The 21,932-nt window shown below is 39.7% G+C and overlaps 3 protein-coding genes across 3 annotated transcripts; 1 reads left to right on the top strand and 2 right to left on the bottom strand.

The window, feature by feature from the left end:
* Positions 1 to 721: 721 nt before the first annotated feature.
* On the top strand, positions 722 to 7,684 carry ldha (lactate dehydrogenase A4). Its single transcript, XM_022189947.2, has 8 exons — positions 722 to 865; positions 2,930 to 3,055; positions 3,522 to 3,639; positions 3,755 to 3,928; positions 4,077 to 4,250; positions 4,403 to 4,520; positions 6,128 to 6,251; positions 6,373 to 7,684. The coding sequence occupies exons 2-8, from the start codon at positions 2,930 to 2,932 to the stop codon at positions 6,535 to 6,537; spliced, it is 999 nt and encodes a 332-aa protein (XP_022045639.1). The 5' UTR covers positions 722 to 865; the 3' UTR covers positions 6,538 to 7,684.
* A 351-nt stretch (positions 7,685 to 8,035) lies between these two features.
* Positions 8,036 to 18,046, bottom strand: tsg101a (tumor susceptibility 101a). The gene is made up of 10 exons (XM_022189948.2): positions 17,649 to 18,046; positions 16,288 to 16,375; positions 16,133 to 16,198; positions 15,522 to 15,685; positions 15,108 to 15,234; positions 12,304 to 12,361; positions 11,968 to 12,062; positions 9,964 to 10,166; positions 9,600 to 9,839; positions 8,036 to 9,491 (listed from the first exon to the last, which is right to left on the bottom strand). Exons 1-10 carry the CDS (start codon positions 17,688 to 17,690, stop codon positions 9,402 to 9,404), a joined length of 1,173 nt encoding a protein of 390 aa, XP_022045640.1. The 5' UTR covers positions 17,691 to 18,046; the 3' UTR covers positions 8,036 to 9,401.
* A 1,169-nt stretch (positions 18,047 to 19,215) lies between these two features.
* zgc:123278 (uncharacterized protein LOC641569 homolog) lies at positions 19,216 to 21,499 on the bottom strand. Its single transcript, XM_022189949.2, has 6 exons — positions 21,281 to 21,499; positions 21,042 to 21,126; positions 20,880 to 20,945; positions 20,594 to 20,757; positions 20,173 to 20,275; positions 19,216 to 19,948 (listed from the first exon to the last, which is right to left on the bottom strand). The coding sequence occupies exons 1-6, from the start codon at positions 21,320 to 21,322 to the stop codon at positions 19,830 to 19,832; spliced, it is 579 nt and encodes a 192-aa protein (XP_022045641.2). The 5' UTR covers positions 21,323 to 21,499; the 3' UTR covers positions 19,216 to 19,829.
* Between the last annotated feature and the right edge of the window lie 433 nt (positions 21,500 to 21,932).

Here is a 21,932-nt window from a genome sequence, read left to right as displayed (position 1 = left end):
GATTCCAAACTAAAGCTGAACTTTGAAGATTCACCTCAGGAATGAAATAAAACAGAGCCCAAAAAAATGCATTAACTGTTCCAGTAGGAAAAGCCACACACATTTAACACTGGGGACCTTAAACACACACAAAAAACGTGCATCCTCTATGAGTCATCGTGGAAGACTGATGCTAAGAAATCTCCATTACGCACGAATAATTACAGTCCTGACAGCTACACCAGGCAACTGAGTGGTGGTAGCACTACACTGTTGTTGAGTTTTGTTAAAACAACTTATAAATTTTCATCATCTGGTTGTGTTTACCCTGTATAGCGTACATTTAGACGAAACGAAAGCGGAAGAAGCCAGAAATCAGGCAGTTGAAAGCCTTATTTGAGGGGTTTTCTCCTCCACCATCCTTGATCTGCATCTGCTCGGTGCTAAACAGGCTTTTTCTCAGTCATGATGTGATTTTGAAGACTAGATAACGTGTGCCTTCTTTGATACGATCCTCAGATTGGGACGAAAGTGCGTCCACGTTCTTACCAGTCTCCACATCAGACTGCTGCTCAGAAACAGTAAAGGACAAGCAGCCAGGGACACACCGTGCGTGATGGCGCAGACACCTGTGTGCCGCATCCTGCCGAAGACGTGACATTCAACACGCACTATACGGACACGAAACCTTTTTTTTTTTTTTTTTTTTTTACGGACACGAAACCGTCAGACCTCATTAGTATGCACGCACGTAGAGCCAGAGAGGAGGCTGTCCTTAAATACAGGGAGACACCCACACGGCAGCAGCACTTCTGCGGAAGAACAGCCCCGAGGAGCGCACACATTCCAGCTCGTGGTTCTCATCTTTTTAACTGAATCCTTCAAGGTAAGAGAAAACCCTTTACTGTATACGAGCTTTATTTATGAGCCGATTTCCTGTTCTTTTTCTACAGTGGTTAAAAAATGGAAAATGGAGCTCACCAACCACATTTTCGGGACATAGAGAGGGCGTGTCGCTGTACAATCAATACAATTAATTGGTTGTGAGTGAAGCTGAGGTCAGTTTCATTTTTTGTAGCGTTACCTTCAGCTTGTGCCACATTTGCGCAAGGAAAGTTTAAATTAATAGTGATCAAGGCCACAGAGGGGAACAGGATGGAGGCCTGTGGGTTTAGGTTTCTACTTGTTGCATAAAAACGCGCATCACTGAAACTGAATGTTCTGAGTGGACATCTAAGTATAATTTCGTATATTATGAAAGATGTTATTCACCCATGCGTATATAATGTGCAATACAGGATGATCCCCAACATGATAGGATGGATAAAACTGCCTTAAAGTTCTGCTGGTTTGAATTTCTGCAGCACACGAAATATGCGCAGTGTTACACAAGTGTTTACGCATGCTCTCTGCTGCCGGTAATGACCATCACCCAGGCAGCAGTAGAGGTCCTGGTACAGGAAATGTCCTGCAGTCGCCATAGATTGCACATAAATTGGCATTCGCATGTATTGGAACATGGAGAAGCAGGTTAAAGTGAGAGCAGTGTTGGGGATGCAGGCCTTTTATGACCGGTGTTTTATTGCTTTACCAGCATTGTCAAAATATTGACCTAATAGAACATTTTGTGCAGTTCTCATTTTGTAGGCACAGAGTTGTGGACGAATGTCTGCAGCTACAGGTGATCTGCTTATATGCTGTGAATGAAATGTGGATTACAAGTCCAGATTTTCCTGCAAATATAATGCACAGTTTTGAAGACAATACAAAATTGGATGCTCTCATGTTTTGTCCAGTCATAGTCTGAAATTCAGTAGATGTTGAATCCCAACTATGATACATGATATCTCATTAGTGCTCAGTAAACCCTTTATGACCAGGTGCTGATTGAATTAAGTAAATATCATAATGGAAATATGACAATCCAAGCAAGCAAAGAGTTAATCAGTAGTGTGTAGCAGCTGCTTCCTTTAAGGAATTCACAGAATCCAACGCCTAACACAAAACATCCATCTGCCTCTCTCTTTCTGTAAGTATCGCATTAAGTTCTTTCACTTTTTAATAATCTTTCTTGCAATCTTCACTCAGTAAAGCTATTGAAGAAGTGGGTTTTTTGCACAGCATATGTCACCACAAGTAAATAATTTTGCACTCTATACAATAATTCTGCACTTTAAGAGAACAAGAGCAGGCCTGGCTCTCCTCGTGGTTAGGTTCTGACGTAGTGAGGTCACAGCTCACCTCAGAGGGAAAGATGATTGGATAACAGGATTTTTAGGTATAGCTGTCCCACTTACCATACCCTACCATTGTGTACAAACTCACCGTGGAGAGGTCTTAAGTATCCTCTCCAGGAGGTTTTACAATATATTAATCGTATCAAGCGCTCCCTCCGCTACGTGCTGCTCTTCACATCAGAGTGGAGAGGCAGCCTTGTCATGCTGGTGATGTAAACGTCTGCAAACGTGAGCTCTCGGCCGTGCCCATCCAACCAGGAAGTATAAATAACAGAGTGTGACGTCATCGAGGGGGATGCTACACGGAGCTGGGCCTGCAGTGTTTTCCCAGACAGTGGTTGCCATGGAGATTTAAAGAAGCTGTGTGAGGCTCTAACCGTAAACTGTGTCTCATAGTGAAGACTTGTAATTGTGAAACTTTCATCTCTGTAATGGTGATGAACTTAGAGGGAAATCCAAGTTTGACTCAGTCACTGTGAAGTGTGAAATCGCTCACGTAACATCACATTCAGATTGCAAAATTATGCAGCTCTGCATTACTACATCTCTTGTTTCCAGCTCTCTCTTCCCTTTTTGTATACCCTCTGTGCCTCTTTACTTACTTTTTATCCATTCTGACTTCTTTTTTCTTCCCCATCTACTTTACTGTTTGCCCTTTACTGTTTGTTTCCGTGTCCTTTACGCCCTTTTTCACGTGTTATTATTTTCCACAGATGTCCACCAAGGATAAGCTCATCAGCCATGTGATGAAGGAGGAGCCTGTTGGCAGCAGGAGCAAGGTGACGGTGGTCGGTGTGGGCATGGTGGGCATGGCCTCCGCCGTCAGCGTACTGCTCAAGGTGAGAAAACAGGCTTCAGATAAACAATTGAAGAGCGCAAATGGTCAAGTTTAAGCTTGAGTCTGAATCGAGAGCATCACTTCTAGGACTTTGAATGAAACAATGAGCATTTACAGAACAGACTGCTGAGAGAGTGGTGCAGTGAAGTAGACTTTAAGGGTGCGATGACTAAAGAATTTATCTTGTGAAAAGCAAGTCAGGAAACTAAGCATTTCCTTTATATCAGCCGGGTTTAGACTCAACAGTTGAGGAAGAACAATAGAGGCTGAGAAATGCCGCGTCACAGTCTAAAAAGTAACAATGCTGCTAAATAAACAGATCATAGATGGATTACTGTCCACCGGAAATAACATAGATCAGCCACTTCAAATAAGCCTTATCCACATAACAGGTTAATTGTAAAATACAGGATATAAAGGTGTATGGTGGCTTGTCAGAATGACTTATTGCATATACATATGATCAGGACTTGTGCGATGAGCTGGCTCTGGTTGATGTGATGGAGGACAAGTTGAAGGGTGAGGCCATGGACCTGCAGCACGGTTCCCTCTTCCTCAAGACACACAAGATTGTGGCCGACAAAGGTGAGGATGCGCCAAACTAGCTGTGATCTTTGACTGCTGAAACGTTTCTGTTCATTCTCTCTACATTCCTATTATTCTGTAGCTGCATCATAACACTCTTTTTGTCATTTTGCAGACTACAGTGTGACAGCCAACTCCAAGGTGGTGGTGGTGACTGCTGGTGCCCGCCAGCAGGAGGGCGAGAGCCGTCTGAATCTGGTGCAGCGCAACGTCAACATCTTCAAGTTCATCATCCCCAACATCGTCAAGTACAGCCCCAACTGCATTCTGCTGGTGGTGTCTAACCCAGGTGAGACAGACGGTGTGCAAATGTGAGAAGAAATGGTTGAACTAGAGTCAAAGGTCACAGTGGAAATGATGTAGTCCCTAAAATGTTACCACCTGCTCAGTGCAGATTAATGGCTGATCATTTCTCCTCTCTCTCTGTCTCCTCCCAGTTGACATCCTGACCTATGTGGCCTGGAAGCTGAGTGGTTTCCCCCGTCACCGCGTAATCGGCTCCGGCACTAACTTGGATTCTGCCCGTTTCCGCCACATCATGGGAGAGAAGCTGCACCTCCACCCTTCCAGCTGCCATGGATGGATCATTGGAGAGCATGGAGACTCCAGTGGTATGCAGCTCTGACTAAAAATAACATCTCTGCTGATCCTTCAGTATACTTTTTGTTGTTCTGTGACCAGCAGCTGCATTATTTGCATGATTGGTGTTGCTTTTCAGAGTTTACTAATTATACACCATAATTGATCTGTCTGTGTCTCGTAGTGCCCGTGTGGAGCGGTGTGAATGTTGCTGGAGTTTCTCTTCAGGGCCTCAACCCACAGATGGGGGCTGAAGGCGACAGTGAGAACTGGAAGGAGGTCCACAAGCAGGTTGTAGATGGGTGAGTACAATGTATTTACCCATAATCCACCACTGAACTTAAAGAACTCATAACAATCATTCTGCAAACAACATTTAAATCTGCAAAGCAATCAGCCACATGCATTCAGACCATCTGTCCAGCACTCTTGTGGGAGCCACATATATGTTTCACTGAAACAGATCTTTAGGTTTTAGTGGCCCACAGTCACAGTTACCCATAACCCCTTTCACCCAGGAGGCCCCTCCACTGGGAGAGACTGTAACACAACCGCTGCCGTTTTTCAAAGGTTGTCGTGGGTTGCACTAGTATGACAAAAGTGAATATAGCATTTATTGTCCTTTATTTCTTTTGCATTAAACTTGACAGAGGTACAGTTGCAGTTGTTCCCTAAATTAACTGTCTAAGTTGCAGTTTTGTTGAGGCAGAAATAAAATTATATATATTTGCTGGAGTGTGTTCAAATCTCACTCTGGCCAGGTGATGAGTTGAGGTGATGACCTTTGTTTAGTCCATAGAGCCCAATGTTGTTCATTATGGTCTTGCAGATGTTTTTGATTATATGTGAAAGCATTTCTTTTTTTATTGCTTAAACCATTGAGAAAAAGTCTATAAAACTCAATACGCACAACTGAATCCATTGGATCTGACTAGAACCCCCATAAGAATTTGACCAGAGATGTGAGCGAGAAGGCTATCAGAGATGAATACACAGTACTGTGTGTCTACCACTGTTAACACGACTGTGTTAAAGTTTCTCTTGAGTCTGGTAGCCAGTTCAAGCAGACAAAATTCATACTTACTAAAAGTCATGACTACACTTACACTCCTTAATCTTCATTAATGACCAACTTAAACCCTGATCAAAGAAGTGTTTCTCTTATATCAATGATATTTAATATGACCTATCTATAATCAGCATTGGATTTTATACTATCAAGTTATCATGCCATTTCTTAAAAGTTACACATTGCCAAACTTTGCCCTACTAAATGATTTTGGTATTGCGCCATAGTTTTATTGTCAGTCAACCTGACTTATCTTACAATAGCTGGGTTAAAATAGAGGTCAGCTGTCAGGTGTATAATAAAAGTTTTCGTAACAGGAAACAAAAACAAGGGGCACAATAAATATGTATTAACAGAGAAGAGAGCTGCTACTTTTTCCATCTGCATGGCTAGTCATGAAATGTTGTTTTAGAAAGACATATTTCATGTTTTTTTGTATGAAACAAGACGATATCCTTGGCTGGGATCCATTATTTCTAAGACATAGGTATGACCCTCACAGCATATGTCTTTATTTAGAAATGGATTTGAGTTTATGGTGAACTACCCTCACCTTAAGTTCAGTTATCTACCAAAGATCAAAGATGGAGCAAATTTGTTTATGTACCACTCTTTGTATGCAAACATCGAGCCCAGAATTATAAACTTCCTCTACTAAACATCATTAGCCATTGATAAGTAGACAAACAGTTTAGTGTGCTGATAAACAGCTCAGTTCTCAGCATGGAAGGACAAATGGCAAAAAAATAAGGGATAACTGGAGGAAAATACCAAAGCACACTGATAGCTTTTCTTTTTTCATTTAGGTCTTACAGTTTTTCTGTTATTGTGTGTGTACAGAGCCTATGAGGTTATCAAGCTGAAGGGCTACACTTCCTGGGCCATCGGCATGTCTGTGGCTGACTTGGTGGAAAGCATCATGAAGAACCTCCATAAAGTGCACCCAGTGTCCACACTCGTCCAGGTGAGGAGATCGTGAGCGAGACGTACAACTCACTGTCTGACAAGCCCTTCACGAATGCTGTACGTTCTGTAGATGCTATAAGATGATCTGCTGACTGTCTTCTTTCTGTTTTTCGTCCTAGGGCATGCATGGAGTGAAGGATGAGGTCTTCCTGAGCATCCCTTGCGTCCTCGGCAACAGCGGCCTGACAGATGTCATTCACGTTACCCTGAAGCCCGACGAGGAGAAGCAGCTGGTGAAGAGCGCTGAGACCCTGTGGGGCGTCCAGAAGGAGCTCACCCTGTGAAGATCGGTCCTCTGAATCCACCAGACCTCCCTGCAATTACACCAAACGCTGTGTGGTGGACTCCCTCGATCTGTACCTCCCGTGTCTCCTGCTCACGGCAATGAGCGAACAAGACCTCTGAATATCGTTAAAAGGCCAAGTTGCTTGTAGCTAAATCCATCAGAGCTTGATCATACTTTCAGATATTCACACATTGGTGTTGTTTTCCGTTGCCACCTCCCTCCTGCCATTGTCCCTTCTGACTGAATTCTCTGAATCTCGTAACTGTAGCCTTTGATGTCAGCCTGTATTGGAGGAAGGGTGTATCTGTTCGTTGTCCTCTCTATACAAGAAGCGTAAGGCCTTTACGTATTGAGCGTGTATACTCTGTACTGTATGTTACTCATGTGTCACTGTGTTGTTGCTTCCTCTGTACACTCCTTGGTCATAGTTTATATTTATTGAGTGTTTGTAACCAGCAGTTTTGTTTTTATCTCCACTTGGTAAACTCTGTTTATTTTATATTTGGAGTATAATAGAGACATTCCATTCTCTATGAGGAGGGCTTCCTATCCACTGACAGCCATAACAACTCTCCTGCATAATATCACAGTCCTGTGATACCAAAGTACCTTATCATTTGAGTAGTGCAATGACACATCTACTGCCTGGCGTTAAAGCCTTTTTAAACAAACCTAACCACAAGTGCACTGACAGAAAAACTAAAAAGAGTGATTTATAATTACTATAATAAGTAGCAAAGCTTACAGAAAAGAGTAATAAAGGGGTTACCAGCTAAATCTATCCATAATATAACTCAAAAAGAGTAATAACAGAACACCAGTGGGGGAAGAGTCAGCCCAGATCATGATTCAGGGTCCGGTTATGCAGAATGTTACAGTCCCGAAGATGTGGTTTGTGTGTGCAACCTACATGCCCTCAACAGGATTAGTATTCATTTTACTCCACCTGACACTGAAACAATGAGACATGCGAAGAAAATCTATTCTGTTATTTATAAATGTTAAGATCTATTTATGTACTAGTATTACAACATAAGACAGGATAGGATTTATCACTTTACTGAGGAACCGTGCCCATCATGGCAGCTGGATATTGATTTTTATTTGCCGTAACATCAAATAAACCTGTCAGGATAAAGATACAAGTTTGTCCTTGGTTCTTTTCTGTGTGTGTCCAGCCTACCAAAAAGCAGTTTTGATGTGTTTGTAGAGTTACTGACCCAGAGTACACAGCTGTGGGTCAAATTCTGTTTTGGAGTTTTTTTTTGCAGGACAACAAAACGTCATTGATAGACCAATATTTACACCCACAGATGCACCTACTGACAAACACCAAACGATCTTGATGTGTTTGACTTATAAGAACCAATTACTAGATTTTAAAATGCAGTTTGATCAACAGAAAAAAAATACTTCAGATGTAATTTTTTCTGAGAATAACAACCAAACAATTCTTAAAACTACATTAAAATACTAAAGAAATGATCACAGAGATGACCAATTAAATCAGATTTATTTATTTGTACTGATTTACATAAATCTACAGATATAAAAGAACAGGTGGCCTATAGTTGAACTGAAAACAAGAAAAAAAAAATAACAGTAGATATTCTATCATACAATTCAAAGTGCATTTAGTAAAAGGCTAATTTAAGAGACCAAACTTTACATAAGTTAACTTTTTGATTAGTACAATAGTTTATATTTTTGTACCCTCCAACGCTCAGCTTTATTCACAACTTTAATCTTACTTTAACTGAAAACCTAATCTTCTCAGCAAGACTGAGAACAAGTGGACAGCACAAGGAAAAAAAGAAAAGTAAACAAAAAGAATAGAGAATTTCTTATGTAATACCTTAGAATTATTATGCCAAGGCTGCCATCCACCGTAAAATGTTCTTTCAAACTCTGTACGGAAACAACTACTCTACACGATTGACTGGTTAATGCAGTCAGACTGGAGGGTAGACCTGAGCAGCTGACACACAATCAAACCTCACTCACAACGAGACAAAAAAAAGGGGAAACGTGTAGTGTTGTGGTCACGAGGCATAAGAGCTCTAATTTCAGCTCAGTACGTGACCCAAACAAGACAGTTCAGGTTCGCGTTTATCGTCTCTTCTACTGTATAAAAAGCGATCCCTTCGACTCCATGGCTACTGAACCTGACCTAGAACTCTCAGCATAAATCCTGAGGCTGAACCTGTCCTTCCTGAAAAGTAGCTTTGGGTTTTGACACCAGAGCCAACTCTTTTCATAATAGATGGCGTGGACATATGGGGCTGTGGACAAAGCCCCTCTCTCCTAGCCCACACATTTGTGCTTACTAGCCAAATAACTTTGTCTGGCGAAGGGACTGCTATTAGAACGTGTGGGCTACCCTGCAGAGCAGCATTCTGTATACAGGTTGACACACAATTCTGCTGTACGCCAGCACAGTTCCAGCACAAACAGTCTGGGCAAAAGTCACACTGTACACACAACAGGCTTCCACCTAAACTCACCAAAATGGCACGTGTGTTGAGCAGGTTTTCACGCCAACCACAGTACCTAATTCACAGTGGTGACAGTGGTATTTATAGAACACTGGGGCACAAAAGGAACGATGTCGTGTCTGGGTCATGTTTGCTTCTGCATAATGATCCGATAAAAGTGTTTGGTTTGATCAAAAATACAAATGGCGTCATACTACAACTGTGGCCACAGTCTGAGATTTCACAATTCTGCGGTTCTAATTTCTGAAATTAAAAATGAGCAGCTGGTTGATATACAGGGAAACATGAAAAAGGGAATAAAACAGCTGGAGGGAGAGAAAAGAGTAAGAGAGTGTGAAGATATGAAAGTTTGCAGGTAGTCAATGTGTCAGTAGAGGTCACTAAGACCGGCAGTCTTCCGGGCTTTCTGCATGAGAGCACGAAGCTGGAACTGCTTCCTGGACAGAAGACGTACGTGCTGGAACAGGACAGAATAGGAGTTAATTATAAGGAGAAACCCATGGAGGACGCAAGTATGGTATGGTATTGTTTCTTTTACACATTTCCTAGAATGTACTGTGGTTACCTTGAGGAAAACTTCCAGGTCTATGACTCCTCTGCGGAGGGCTTCTCCCAGGTAGAAGATTGTGTCCTCGATTGCGTTCTCTTCAGCATAAAGGTTGAGAATTTGTTTGTACAGTGGAGCTGTGGGCACAATGACATCATCGATATCATTGTTTTCTGACTGGTTCTCCATTTTCTCCAAGGCCTCACTCAGCTCCTCGTCCTTTTTCTTCAGCAGCTCGATGTTCCGGTCAACTTCAGTCTGGTGGAAACACGACCACAGAAATAATGTGTCAATATGGAAAACTGCCGCTATAGGCACAAGATATGAGTGGAGGATGTGAAAAATATTAGGATTTCACACTTAAAAGATGAGGGTGTCTCACCACTTCCTGGTCCAGTCTTGAGACCATCTCTTCCAGTTTCTGATGACCTTTCTTCAGGTCCTCCTCGGTTCGCTTCAGGGCATCCAGCTCCGCCTGAGCTCTGTCCATCTCTTCCTTCATCCTCCAGCGAAGCTTGTCGCTCACAGCTGAAATCAGAGATGCACGAATGGTGTCCTCACCGATGGTACCATCTCTGCTTGGGCCTGAAGAGGAACAGAAGAAGTCTTAAGTCACGTGAGACAGTGAACTGAAACAGAAGATGAAGGATGGGAAAAAAACTTTCAACATTCTAGGAAAAAAAAAAAAAAGCAAAGTATGAGGTTTCTGTGTTGGACAACACAGTACACTGACAAGAAATAATGAGCTGACCATCTTTAAACTATTAGTAGAGAATCTACACCCATACATGCAAAAAAAAAAAAAAATTCCATGCATAGTTGCATAGGAATGGAAGGCTTGTCAAGTACAAACCTGCCATTTCTGAGAAAGCACTCGATATATGACAACTGCACATACTGAATAAGATACCGTTTGGTTAAATCACAGGTAACTAGACAGAGGACATACATGCTGGAACAGGAGTAACTGGAGTCAAGGCAAAAAAAGCACCAGAGAAAGGTCTGTCTGCAAAGCTTAAATATATCCTGGTGTGGAACAAAAAACAAACAAAACACTACACACAACATGAAGAGTCTTGGTAAAATGACCACAGATTCTTCAAGTCTCTGGATTTCAAGAAGGACCAAAACATAAATCTCGATTATATTCTCTCATGTTTTGTTTTAAGATAGGGGTGGAAACGATCGAATATCTTGCATCTGTGTTCAGTAAGTTCATCATGAATGGTGTAGCGTAAGATTCATGTGTTGACTATGAAATCATTCATGTACCCTCCTGTGAAAGCTTCTGCAGTTTTATGCATCTCCAGTCATATGTTCAGGTTGTTCCTTTGGTTAATCACCCATCTGTAACTACTTTCATTCATTAATCTTATTGCTTAAATGGTATCAGGCATAATACAGCTCCTCTTCAGATTAGGTGGTTTTGAAAACAGAGGCTGAATGCGCCAAGACAGTCTGACAATTCCTTACTCAGTCACTGAAAACATACAGGCTTTTTTAAAGAGTAAAAATGCAACAATATAGCAGGAAACACTATTTTCTAAACTTTCAAGCTCTATTTAATTGTGCTATTTTATTGCAATGTGCAACACTGCAAAGCATTATTTTCATTGAACAAACACACATACTCATTACTACATTTCATATTAGTACATTTTTGTCACATGTTTTATTAAAGCTGTGAGTGTTTCAGCTTATTCTAATACTGTGGTCCTATGTACATGTAAATACAGTTCAAAACGCGACAAATTGCAAGTTATATAAGTGTTAAGTGTACTGAGAGATTTGTCAAGAGTCAAAACAACCTCATGAGTCTGGATCCAGCACCCCAAATGTCAGAGTTGATTCAGGCTAAAGGCAAACTCATTTCTTCTCCTTTACTAAATATAGGAGTCAACTAAACCTCTTCCTGCCTGCTTGTACTTGACCAGCATTTCACTGCTGCTAACTCATGCTGCAAGAGCAGATGGGTCATCTATACATTCCTCTGAGGTCCATCCTACCCTTTGCCCTTTAATATTCCCCACTCTAGTTACACAAACGACCTTTCACTGGTGGCTCAGCACGCCACTTAAGTCACTCAAGAGGGTGAGAGAGTTTGAGTCAAAAGGTCAAGTGTCTTCATTCAGGGTTAACTAAAGACCATGGAAAGTTATTGTCTAATCCAGGGGAATTAAACTTTGGCAAAAATTTAAATATTGTATTATCTATTGACAGAAAAAAGAGAGATGAGCATGGAGGGGTGCAGTCAAACACAGCTTCTAAGTGAGCAGAAATGTGTTTCAGTGTGCATGTGCCATTTGTAAAAACCTTGGAAATTGCTAAATTCAACTTTCAAATGCACCCATGACGGAAAAGTAACGCACCCAGATGTAATACATACCCACTGTGGAGACTGGAGTCTGGGTGGGGTAGTGCGCGGGTCCAGCAGTGGCTGGGTAAGAGTTTCCCCCTGGGTACTGGTAACCTGGGTAGCCTCTGAAAGGAGTTACATAACCAACAAGGCAATGCTTTATATTTTCTGCTTTCAAAACCTATCTTTAAATTAAAACTATAAATGAAACTGAATGAGCTATACAGAGTTTTAAGAATAAATATGTTTTTGAGATACGTTCCTGAAGCAACCATAAACATATAAACATGCTGGGACTTGTTTGGAATGCGTTATATTTGTGTTAGATGGGGGAGAAGGCTGAGAGCTGCTTTGCTAACATCTTACCCAGAGTTAGGATTTGGGCCATAGGGTGAGACTGCAGGCATACCAGGCATGTAAGAAGCTGAGACAGAGAGAGATGGCGAAACAGTTAGATTTGAGGACAAAAGGTCAACATATTCCTATCCAAAAAATTTAATTTACCCAAAAATAATTTTTTTAGATACCTTCAAGTAAGGGACTTTGTTCGTACCCAATTTCCTTCATTTCCAGCTAAACCACACCCAAAAGTAACTGATGAAGCCCTAGACTCCAAACTCCAAAAAACCCGCGCTGTGTCACGATTGTACCAAATTCTCCAAGCCGCAAACTGCCCCTCACTTTCGCCTCTTAAAAACCAGTGGGAAGAAGACTTAGGATTAAATCTCACAGACGAATTATGGCAAAGAGCTATTTGCAAAATATATACCTCTTCCATATGTATTAGACACAGATTAATACAATTCAAAGTGTTTAACCGTTTGCATTTATCCAGGGCAAAATTAGCAAAAATATATGCTGATGTTGATCCTAAATGTCAGCGTTGCCAGCAGTCTCCAGCTTCCCTGGCACATATGTTCTGGCTTTGCCCAAGCTTACATTTGTTTTGGACCGAAATTTTTAACACATACTCCCACATCTGTAAAACGAAAATTGACCCTGACCCGTTCTTGGCCATTTTTGGAGTGGCACGTAATAAAAACATTTCCAAAGCTCAAACGCAATTGTTAGCATTTTCCTCTTTGCTGGCTCGTCGACTAATTCTCACACAGTGGAAATCTAATGTACCCCCAAAACATTCACGATGGGTTACTGATGTGATGTCTTCTCTTCAAATTGAGAGAATTAGGTGCATAGTTCAGCAAGAAAGATTCAAAAAGGTATGGCAACCTTTCTTAGATTACTATAGCAGTGTTTTTGATGCAAACTCTTTGACTGAATAGTTCCCCTCTCTCTCTTACTCCTTACTTTTCTCTCTCTCTCTCTCTCTCTCTCTCTCTCTCTCTCTTTTTCTTCCTTTTCTCCTCTCTTCAGGTTGCAGCCTGACTGTCCTTTTAATTCCTTTAATCTTTCTATTTCACTGTTTCCTATTTTATGTGTGTGTTTTTTTTTTTTGTTTTTTTTTTTGCTTTTGCTTTTTGCTGTTATATAAGTCAATCTCAGGTTACAATGTCTTGTTTGGACTCTGCTATGCCAGGCGTGATATCTGTTTTCGAAAGTGTGCAACATTTGCCAAATTGTGCGTGCACTGGCACATTGTGTAATAATAACCTGTATGTTTGTTATAAAGAAAAATCAATAAAAACATTTTGAAATAAAAGGTCAACATATTCCTTCCCTCTCAGGAAGGCAGATTAACTCTCAGTTTCATAGGAGCACTGCACCGATATGCGAGCGCCATCTGCTGCTTTGAAAAATGCATCGCTTACAACACGATGCAGTGACAAGGAATCTGTACTAATATATGTACATCTATAATAAAGTTTTCACTGAAACAATAAGTTGAAGTTGATTCCTGACATTTTGACATAAAACAATCTAAAGCTCTGCCACTGTATAAAAATTTACTCCTTGACATAATACCAAACCCACATTAGGGAATACTGATTTTACTCAGTAGTTGGATGATTAAACTGGAGCAGATGTACATAATCTAACACAAAAACAAAACAAAAATAAAAATCCCTTCAGAAAGGAGATGCTTATTCCGATGGGGAAAAAAAACATCCATAGTTAAACTAAAAACCCCTGAACTTAATTAACCCTTTAAGCTTCAGTCAATTCCAGCCGTTTTCAGTACAAAAAATCGCTAATATTCTATTTAAAAAAAAAAAAATTACGAAAAATACGGGGAATATTGGACGCGCATCGGGAGGTGCATTTCCTTGAAAACGACCGATTCGGGGATTTTATACCGACTTCAGGACATGTTTTGGACAAAATAGTTTACTGGCTTGTGTCATCTGATGTAAAAGGTTGGATTATGGACGTTTTTTGTGGAATCTTTTTTTTTGTGTGTAATAATAAACCCGGAAATGTGAGTCGCGCTGTGTGCTTTGAAGCCGTGTATAGAGAACGGATGGATGAATATTTGTTTTTGTCGGACAAATGTGTTTTTCTCACCCGCTGTGGTAATCGCATCTGAAAGTGGTTTATACCGGCAGATTCATGAGAATCTAAGCTTTCCATCGGTGTATAGTGTTTGTATAATCGCGTTTGCACCCGTCGGACATTCTTGAAATTCCTATGCAAATTAGTAGGTGTACCGCCGGCGGTACACTGAAGCTTAAAGGGTTAAACAGCATATATATGTGCAAGACATTGTGTCCAACTATGTTTTTTAGAACAGAATATTAATATTTTAAGTCTAAAATACAACACAGTAAGCAACAGTACATATCAAAACCTTACATAATTGTTTCAAGTGACATATGTATTCATCATTCTCTCTCAAGTGAAAAGTTAAAAAGAACAAATATTTTTAGAAGTTTCTATCTGTAACAAAAACTTTAACATGTTTCTTAATTTTGTTTCTTTTTAGGCAAATGTTGCACTTAAAATAGATCAATATGAGGAAAATCACTCACACCAGAAAAGGTGTTAGTTCTATGTACCATCACTGTTTATCATTCTAGTTTACAGACATTTGGAGGCTGTAGTTTGCAGTAGTATTGCACAGTAGTTTATAATAGTTCTGAATTTGAATAAAAAGGTACAAGCACTAGATCACTTTACATAAAAACAATCACTCTGGATCACCATGTACTTTCTAAACAAGGCCATGGCCCCTTAGATTACATCTGTTTTCAACAATAATACATCTCACTCACGATTAGGGGGTCCAGCTGCCTGAAAGGCTTGGTAGGGGGCTTGTGTGGTGGGGCGAGAAAACACAGGGGGTTCCTCTCCAAACACCACAATCATCACCTGAATTAGACCATACAAGTCTGACTGAGGCTGTAAGACATAAAGAGACACATGACTTTCATTACAACAAATACAGAATATCATCAGGCAAGTCAGAGATCAAACAGTATCTCGAGTCACAGTTACTTCTGTGGTATTCAAGAGTGCAGTAAAATGAGGATGTAGGCACATTTTGTCTAATTGGTCACTTTCTGTGAGCAGTATTTTAGTCTGTGAACTCCATGTTTATTCCCCACGATAATACTTTGCATACCCCCCAAAAATTACTGTGATTAATACTGATTATAAACAATATTGGTTGAAGCCATTAAACTTACATGCTTCCACTCGTGTAGATAAGGCAGGTAGATCTTGCCATTTGCATCAATGTGCTTGCCAGTTTTGATCATCATGGCACTGGTGGGTTTGACGAAACATATAGGAGGGTTGTAGGGATATGTGTCCAACAACCACAAACACACTGGGATGTTGTAGACATTGCCTACAGGAAACACAAGCACACACATCGTTATCGTACGACTCTTTTCAAGTCCCAATAATTTCATCCGTCCTCCCTTAACCCCCAGAAAACTGCATGTTATTTTGAAGCATCAATAAGGCACAGTTTTCACGAACACAGGGGACATCTACATGAAATCATGCAAGCTTGTCTTAATAAGAAGAAAACAGATATTGTTGTTACACAAAACAGCATTTGCCAATTTGCTACTTAATGCGAGCGATCAGATGACTAATTTGTTTAACAAGGTGAAAGATCAGCAAAGGAAGTCAGAGTAAACACACCAGAGAGAAAGAGTGGGTGGGTAAACAAAGAAACTTTAGAGGAAACTCTCTATGCCTCAGTCATTCAGTCTAAATGAAAGAACAATGTGCAATATATTTTAGAGAAACATTTTTTTTTTAAATGTTTAAGAGAGAAAATGTTTACCTCTGTAGCTCACAGGGACAGTCCCTGTTAAGCTCATCAGGTCTCTTGTGGAACCATCATTAAACACTGAAATAAAAGAAGACGTATACTGTTATATGAGCATACACAACTGAGGGCTGACAGTCAAAAAGAGCAGATCATATTATTTAACTTACCATAAGCATCCATAACCGGCTTCAAGTCCTTATACTGGGAAATGACGTTGGTTATCTCACGAACAGTCAAATCTCTGTATTTGTATTGCTGGACAATAACAACACAGCACAGAGAAACAAAAGCAGACGTTATGTGTAAACACTTTAGGATCAGACACAATAGTCGACAAGCAGATAGAGAGTATATAAAGAGGTGACACAGTAGTCGACCAAATATATCAATTTAGTTCTTGCATAGGGGGCATATTAGCCATTGGTCATACTTTATAGCTATTTTCTTGCAGTTTGGTCAGATACATTAGGGTGCTTAAAGATAGAATTTGTGGTTTAAACTGGAAATGTGGGCTCAAAATTACAGTTAAAACTGGTGGTCAGAACGTGCCAGTTCACTCCAGATAAGTTTTCATAAGTTTAACTCAAAATTACAAGTAAATGTGGGTTACTATGAATTTTCATTCTGATACTGTAGAGATAGTCAGAGATATTTGTTTAAAATGTTTAAAAGTGCTCCAATATAACTTGTTATTGGTTGTGATGTTTCATTTGCAGATCACACCCCTTAGTTATGCATTGTCCTAAGACAACGATGTCAAACTCCGTTAGTGGAGGACCACTATCCAGCATGTTTTAGATGTTTCCCTCTTCCAACACAGCTGATTCAAATGATCAGGCCCGTTATCAGGCTTCTGCTGAGCTTGATGATAAGCTGATCATTTGAATCAGGTGTGTTGGAAGAGGGAAACATCTAAAACATGCAGGATAGTGGCCCTCCAGGAACTGAGTTTGACACCCCTGTCCTAAGACTTTCTTGCGTGACCAAAAAGAGGGAAGATAAAAACTACTCATTTTAACACGAACCAGGACCTTCACCCTTGGATGTTTCAAATACAAATTATTTTTATTCAAGCAAATGCAGCTTCTTTATTAAGATGGCAGCAATACAAAGTCATATCGAAGACTGTATCAGCTCATTACCATGTGGGACGATGAAAACAAATATTAAGAAACAATCATATTTCAAAACTGAGTATTGTAACTCATGTCTATAGCTATCATACTGACGAAATAAATAACTGAAAGTTATTATATGCTGACGTTAGCTAAGTGGCTAAGCTAGGTGGTAAAGTGTTACTTAAAAGGTTTATACGAGGTAACTCAGCATATACAGCACATTAGTGAACCTATACAGCAAAATCAAATGTTTCATGCACTAAAGTAGTCAAAAACAGGTCGTTTACTCGGCACGACCCATACCAGGAAATGTTAACCTGCCATCTCGTTAGCTCCCTCAGTCATGTTTGTTATCGGTAACATTAGCTAACTTGCTACAGCAAATATCACAAAAGTTAAGCAGCAGTTACCTTCAGCATTTTCTTCAGGGCGCCTTCGTTGACAACTGCCATGTTTCTTTCAACTGCTCTTGAAGGAAAATAAGCGAGTAAACAGCTGACTTTTGAGCCAGCGAGAGAGACGGCTAATACAAGCTAACGCTAGCTAGCAGGACTTCTGCGAATGCTAGGCTAAAGTTAGCCCAGCCTCGGGGCAACTACAGGTTAGACAGTGATTCGATTTCCGTATGAAACTCTTCGGGTCAGTGCGAGTAATTTCTTTGTTGAAGAAGCGCCAAGGTTCAGTAAATTATTTAGGAACAGAAACAAGACAAAACAGCTACGATGTGGCTCTAATGAGAGGTCGAAAACAAATATCCTATGGTCAACAAAAGGAATTTCCGCTAGTCTTCCTTACTACTTCCGCCCTGCGTGTGACGTGACCACCTACGAACACGTCGGTGGTTCTCAGGTGTGGTCAAGCCGCTGGTAGTGTTCCCTTCAGGGGCCTACAGAAGAAAAAAACTAGGTAATACAATATTATTAAGTTCAATGTTTCACCTTTGCCTCTGCAAAAAGACACGGTGCAATATAGAATGCATGTTGTGTATTGGGATATGTGACTCATCCTATGAGTTTGTGTTTTCAGTGATGCACTGAAACAAACAGCATATGGACAATTTTACATAATAAAAGACAATCTTTACTAAACAGCCACAGGAAATAGAATTTGGTCTAAAATATTTGGCATATCTGACCAGTTGCCCTTTATGATCACGAAGTTTGGGGTCTCCTAGCCATCAAGACTGCACCAGGTGGAGCAAGCATCCCTTAGAGGTCCTGTGTGTAGAGTCAAAGGAAAAAACACCAACTAATGCAGGCAAGGCAGAAAGTAACGTTGTTTTAATTATTTTATGTTATTCTCTTATTATCATCTTATTAATTTTCTTTTACTTAATATACAATATTTTTGCCTCTTTATTTTTCTCACCTCATTTTTTGTTTTATTTTTTTATCAGCACCATCTTTGATGCTTTGGGAATATTGTCCACCTAATATTCGTGCCAAAAAAGCATGCTGTGCTGAACTGAAATCAAACTGACTCATGCTGTAGGCTTGACATGATTTCCCACTATGTCACCTACAGTTATGTTGATAAACATTATTTTTGAAAGACGTGACATATGACTGATTTTATACTGAATATCCATGCAAAAATCTAGTGTTATTTTCTAAGACCTTAATTAATGATGTGGCTAATGGGTGAAAAGAAACTGCCTAGAACACGCTAAATGCACAGATGGAGTACTTACTGATTTTTACTCACCTTGAAGTTGAAAAAAAAATCATCATTTTCTAAATCCCTCTAAATCTTTTCAATCCCACAAATCACACATCTCAGTATCCCTTCATAGAAAACAAGAAAAATATATCTAATATGAAACTGCGATATTTTTGGCAAAATATGTGTGAACCCAACTTTCACATTCAAAGAAAAATAAAGCACAATTCTAATGGAAATGACTCCCACAATAGTAAACAGAGATGGGTTTAATATGACTTTTTATTTACAATGGTAGCTAAGCCAGTAGTTGTTACAAGTCCTGTCTTACATTATTTTTTGTATGAAAAATTGTAATCTGCTTATGCATCTATAGTGAAACCTTTAACTATAGATAACACAAAAAATCCAAACCAAGTAACTGGCAAAATCAAGAAACAAAATAAATGCGTTATACTAATGATCAGCCGCTTGCAACTATGACTATTGTAAGTGACAGCTTTCCAGATTAAACCGTTTTTCACATTTCTGCTGTGGTAAATGGTAAGCTGCAGTCTTATATAATAAATCAGACTTTAGTAGGCTGCACCCAGCTATATATGTCTAATGTGGTTAAAGGTCCAGTTTCTTTTAGATCAGAGCAAAACATTGGCCTTTGGATGCCAGTAAAGAACAGTTTTAGCTGCTTGTAAAGCAATGAAGTCTCTTAACACGCAGGCTTGGAAAACTGAAGCAGTATTTACATTTTTTTAAATTCTCAAACAACACACATAATTTCACGTATGTTGCTTGATATTTGCAGAATAAATCATTTGAAAAATTGTTAATGAACTGTGCATTCAATGGATACCATCTGACACTTTGCACTGGACAATAAAAAGTAACACACATGCATTTTTTAATACGACTTCTACTCAACATCGACAATAAAACTAGCAATTGCTTTCGTTTTCTTGCTGGAAAGGTTCATTGTCTTCTCTGGCTAAAGGCAGATATGAGCTTCCATCTATGTCTTGAAGTACTTCTGCTTGTCTGTAGTACTGCAGCCCACCTAAAAAAAATACATATGCTTCATTTAATGACAAAAATGTTAAACATGTTCAAAAGAAAATGCATTTTCAACTGTTAGTTTATGAGAAATGAACCTTGATTTGCACTCAGGTGTGGCCTAGATAGGAGTCGTGGCTCTGTCTTATCAAAAGTAGTTATTGTCTAGGGCAAAGATTTTTTATCTCGAAACAACGTGGAGGTTTATTTTCTACATGTGTTACTCACATGACGTTTGTTCAGGCTCTGGATGAGGCCGCATAGATAAAGGAGGGGTCTCTCCAAACATGGCAACCATCACCTGCAGCAGGCTGACGATGTCACACTCATCCTAATAGGGGAAAGAAAACATCAGACTTGTGATTGTAAAGCTATAAACCTCATCGTGCTGTAAATGTGAGTTCCAGGAAACATCAGTCCCTAACCCAGCTGCCGTTGTCTGCCTGTTTTAACATCTACAATTCTACAATTTCATTTAGCAGACGCTTTTGTCCAAAGCGACGTACAACACAAGCAAGAATTCAGACATAAGGAAAAACCTGTAGTAAGTGCAAAAGTGCTTCGAGTGCGATTGGTCAAAGGTGTTGCCATCAAGTTGTAGAAGAATGTGGCTGCATTAAGATATGCAAGATGCTGCTTTATTTCTCACCTTGTTCCAGTGTTGCAGGTAAGGCAGCAGGATTTCACCATTGCTGGAGATGTAGCTTCCTGTGACGACCATCATCTCACGTGTGGGTTTAACGTAGCAGATGGGGGCAGTTTGGGGGTAGGTCTCTTCAATCCATAAACATATGGGTATGTTGTAGGTTTTGCCTGACAGAGAAAATATTCATAGGCATTTTTTTATTTTTCTTACAAAATTATGCATTTTTTTTTGTGATTTTGAAAGGTTCAGAATCTGTTGAACACAGCGCAAAACATGAACTAATTTTTACCTGAAAACATGGTAGGAATAGTTCCGGTTAGACTCATCAAGTCCTTTGTTTTTCCATCATTGTAAACTGCATGAAATACAACAATAATCATCATTTAGAGTTGAAATTTTTCACGTTGAATAATTTTAAGGGAAATTTGTGAGCTTTTATTTTGACTCTTACCAAATCTATCCATCACGGGCACAAGGTTTTTGAAGTAAGTTAATGCGACGTGTATGTCATGAGTCACATGTTTGCGAAGGTACGTCTTCAAAACACACAAAAACAATAAAAACTGTTAAAAAACTAAAGACAGAAAATTTGCTAACAAAAAAATTACATCTTCTAATGTCTGTGTTGATTGTTATTGACGTTTGATCCAGTGAGAAAAGAAACACTGAATCACTAATAATTATTCTTACCTTTGGAAGCATCCTCTTGACTGTATGCCCATGGAATGACATGGTTAGAGTTTTTCTGAACAGAAAATATCGCTTTTTAATCGTCAACACCGAGCAACTCTCAACTTTCTGTCTGTCTTGGCTGTTGTAGAACCTTCTATCTTTTATAACCCTTGGCAGCCAGGAAGAAGACCGCCTCACAAATATGCAAATCACCTGCCATAAAAAGCAAAAACTAGGCTACACGGATGGAGCAAACAGAAAAACACTTCAGTTTATTGGGTCAGAATCGATAATGTTTTGGTATATATGCTCTGTTTTTCTCCCTGTAATTTGCATCTGTTAAGCACTTTTGCTCAACATTTGGAAAGTGCTGTCTATAATGATTATATATTGGCCCATAACCACAGTCAAATGAACAATTTTTGTGGTACCATCTGGGCTACTTTATAATAGTTACACGAATAACATCATTACCAGCAGTAATGAACTGCAAAGACCTTCCAAATGCTCTGCTTTGGACCTCATCATTCATCAGCAGGAAAGAGTTTGTTTACATTATGTTTACAGTTAGCTTACCCTGACAGACATCAGTACTTTTATTTTTGTATTGTAGATTTATAATATTCTCACAGTACACAGTGTTGCTTATTTCTGTCTTCCTGTTCAGTTG

Source organism: Acanthochromis polyacanthus, chromosome 8 (genome assembly GCF_021347895.1).
Source record: "Acanthochromis polyacanthus isolate Apoly-LR-REF ecotype Palm Island chromosome 8, KAUST_Apoly_ChrSc, whole genome shotgun sequence".
NCBI classification, from domain to species: Eukaryota; Metazoa; Chordata; class Actinopteri; family Pomacentridae; genus Acanthochromis; species Acanthochromis polyacanthus.
This window is presented reverse-complemented; position numbering and strand designations above follow the sequence as displayed.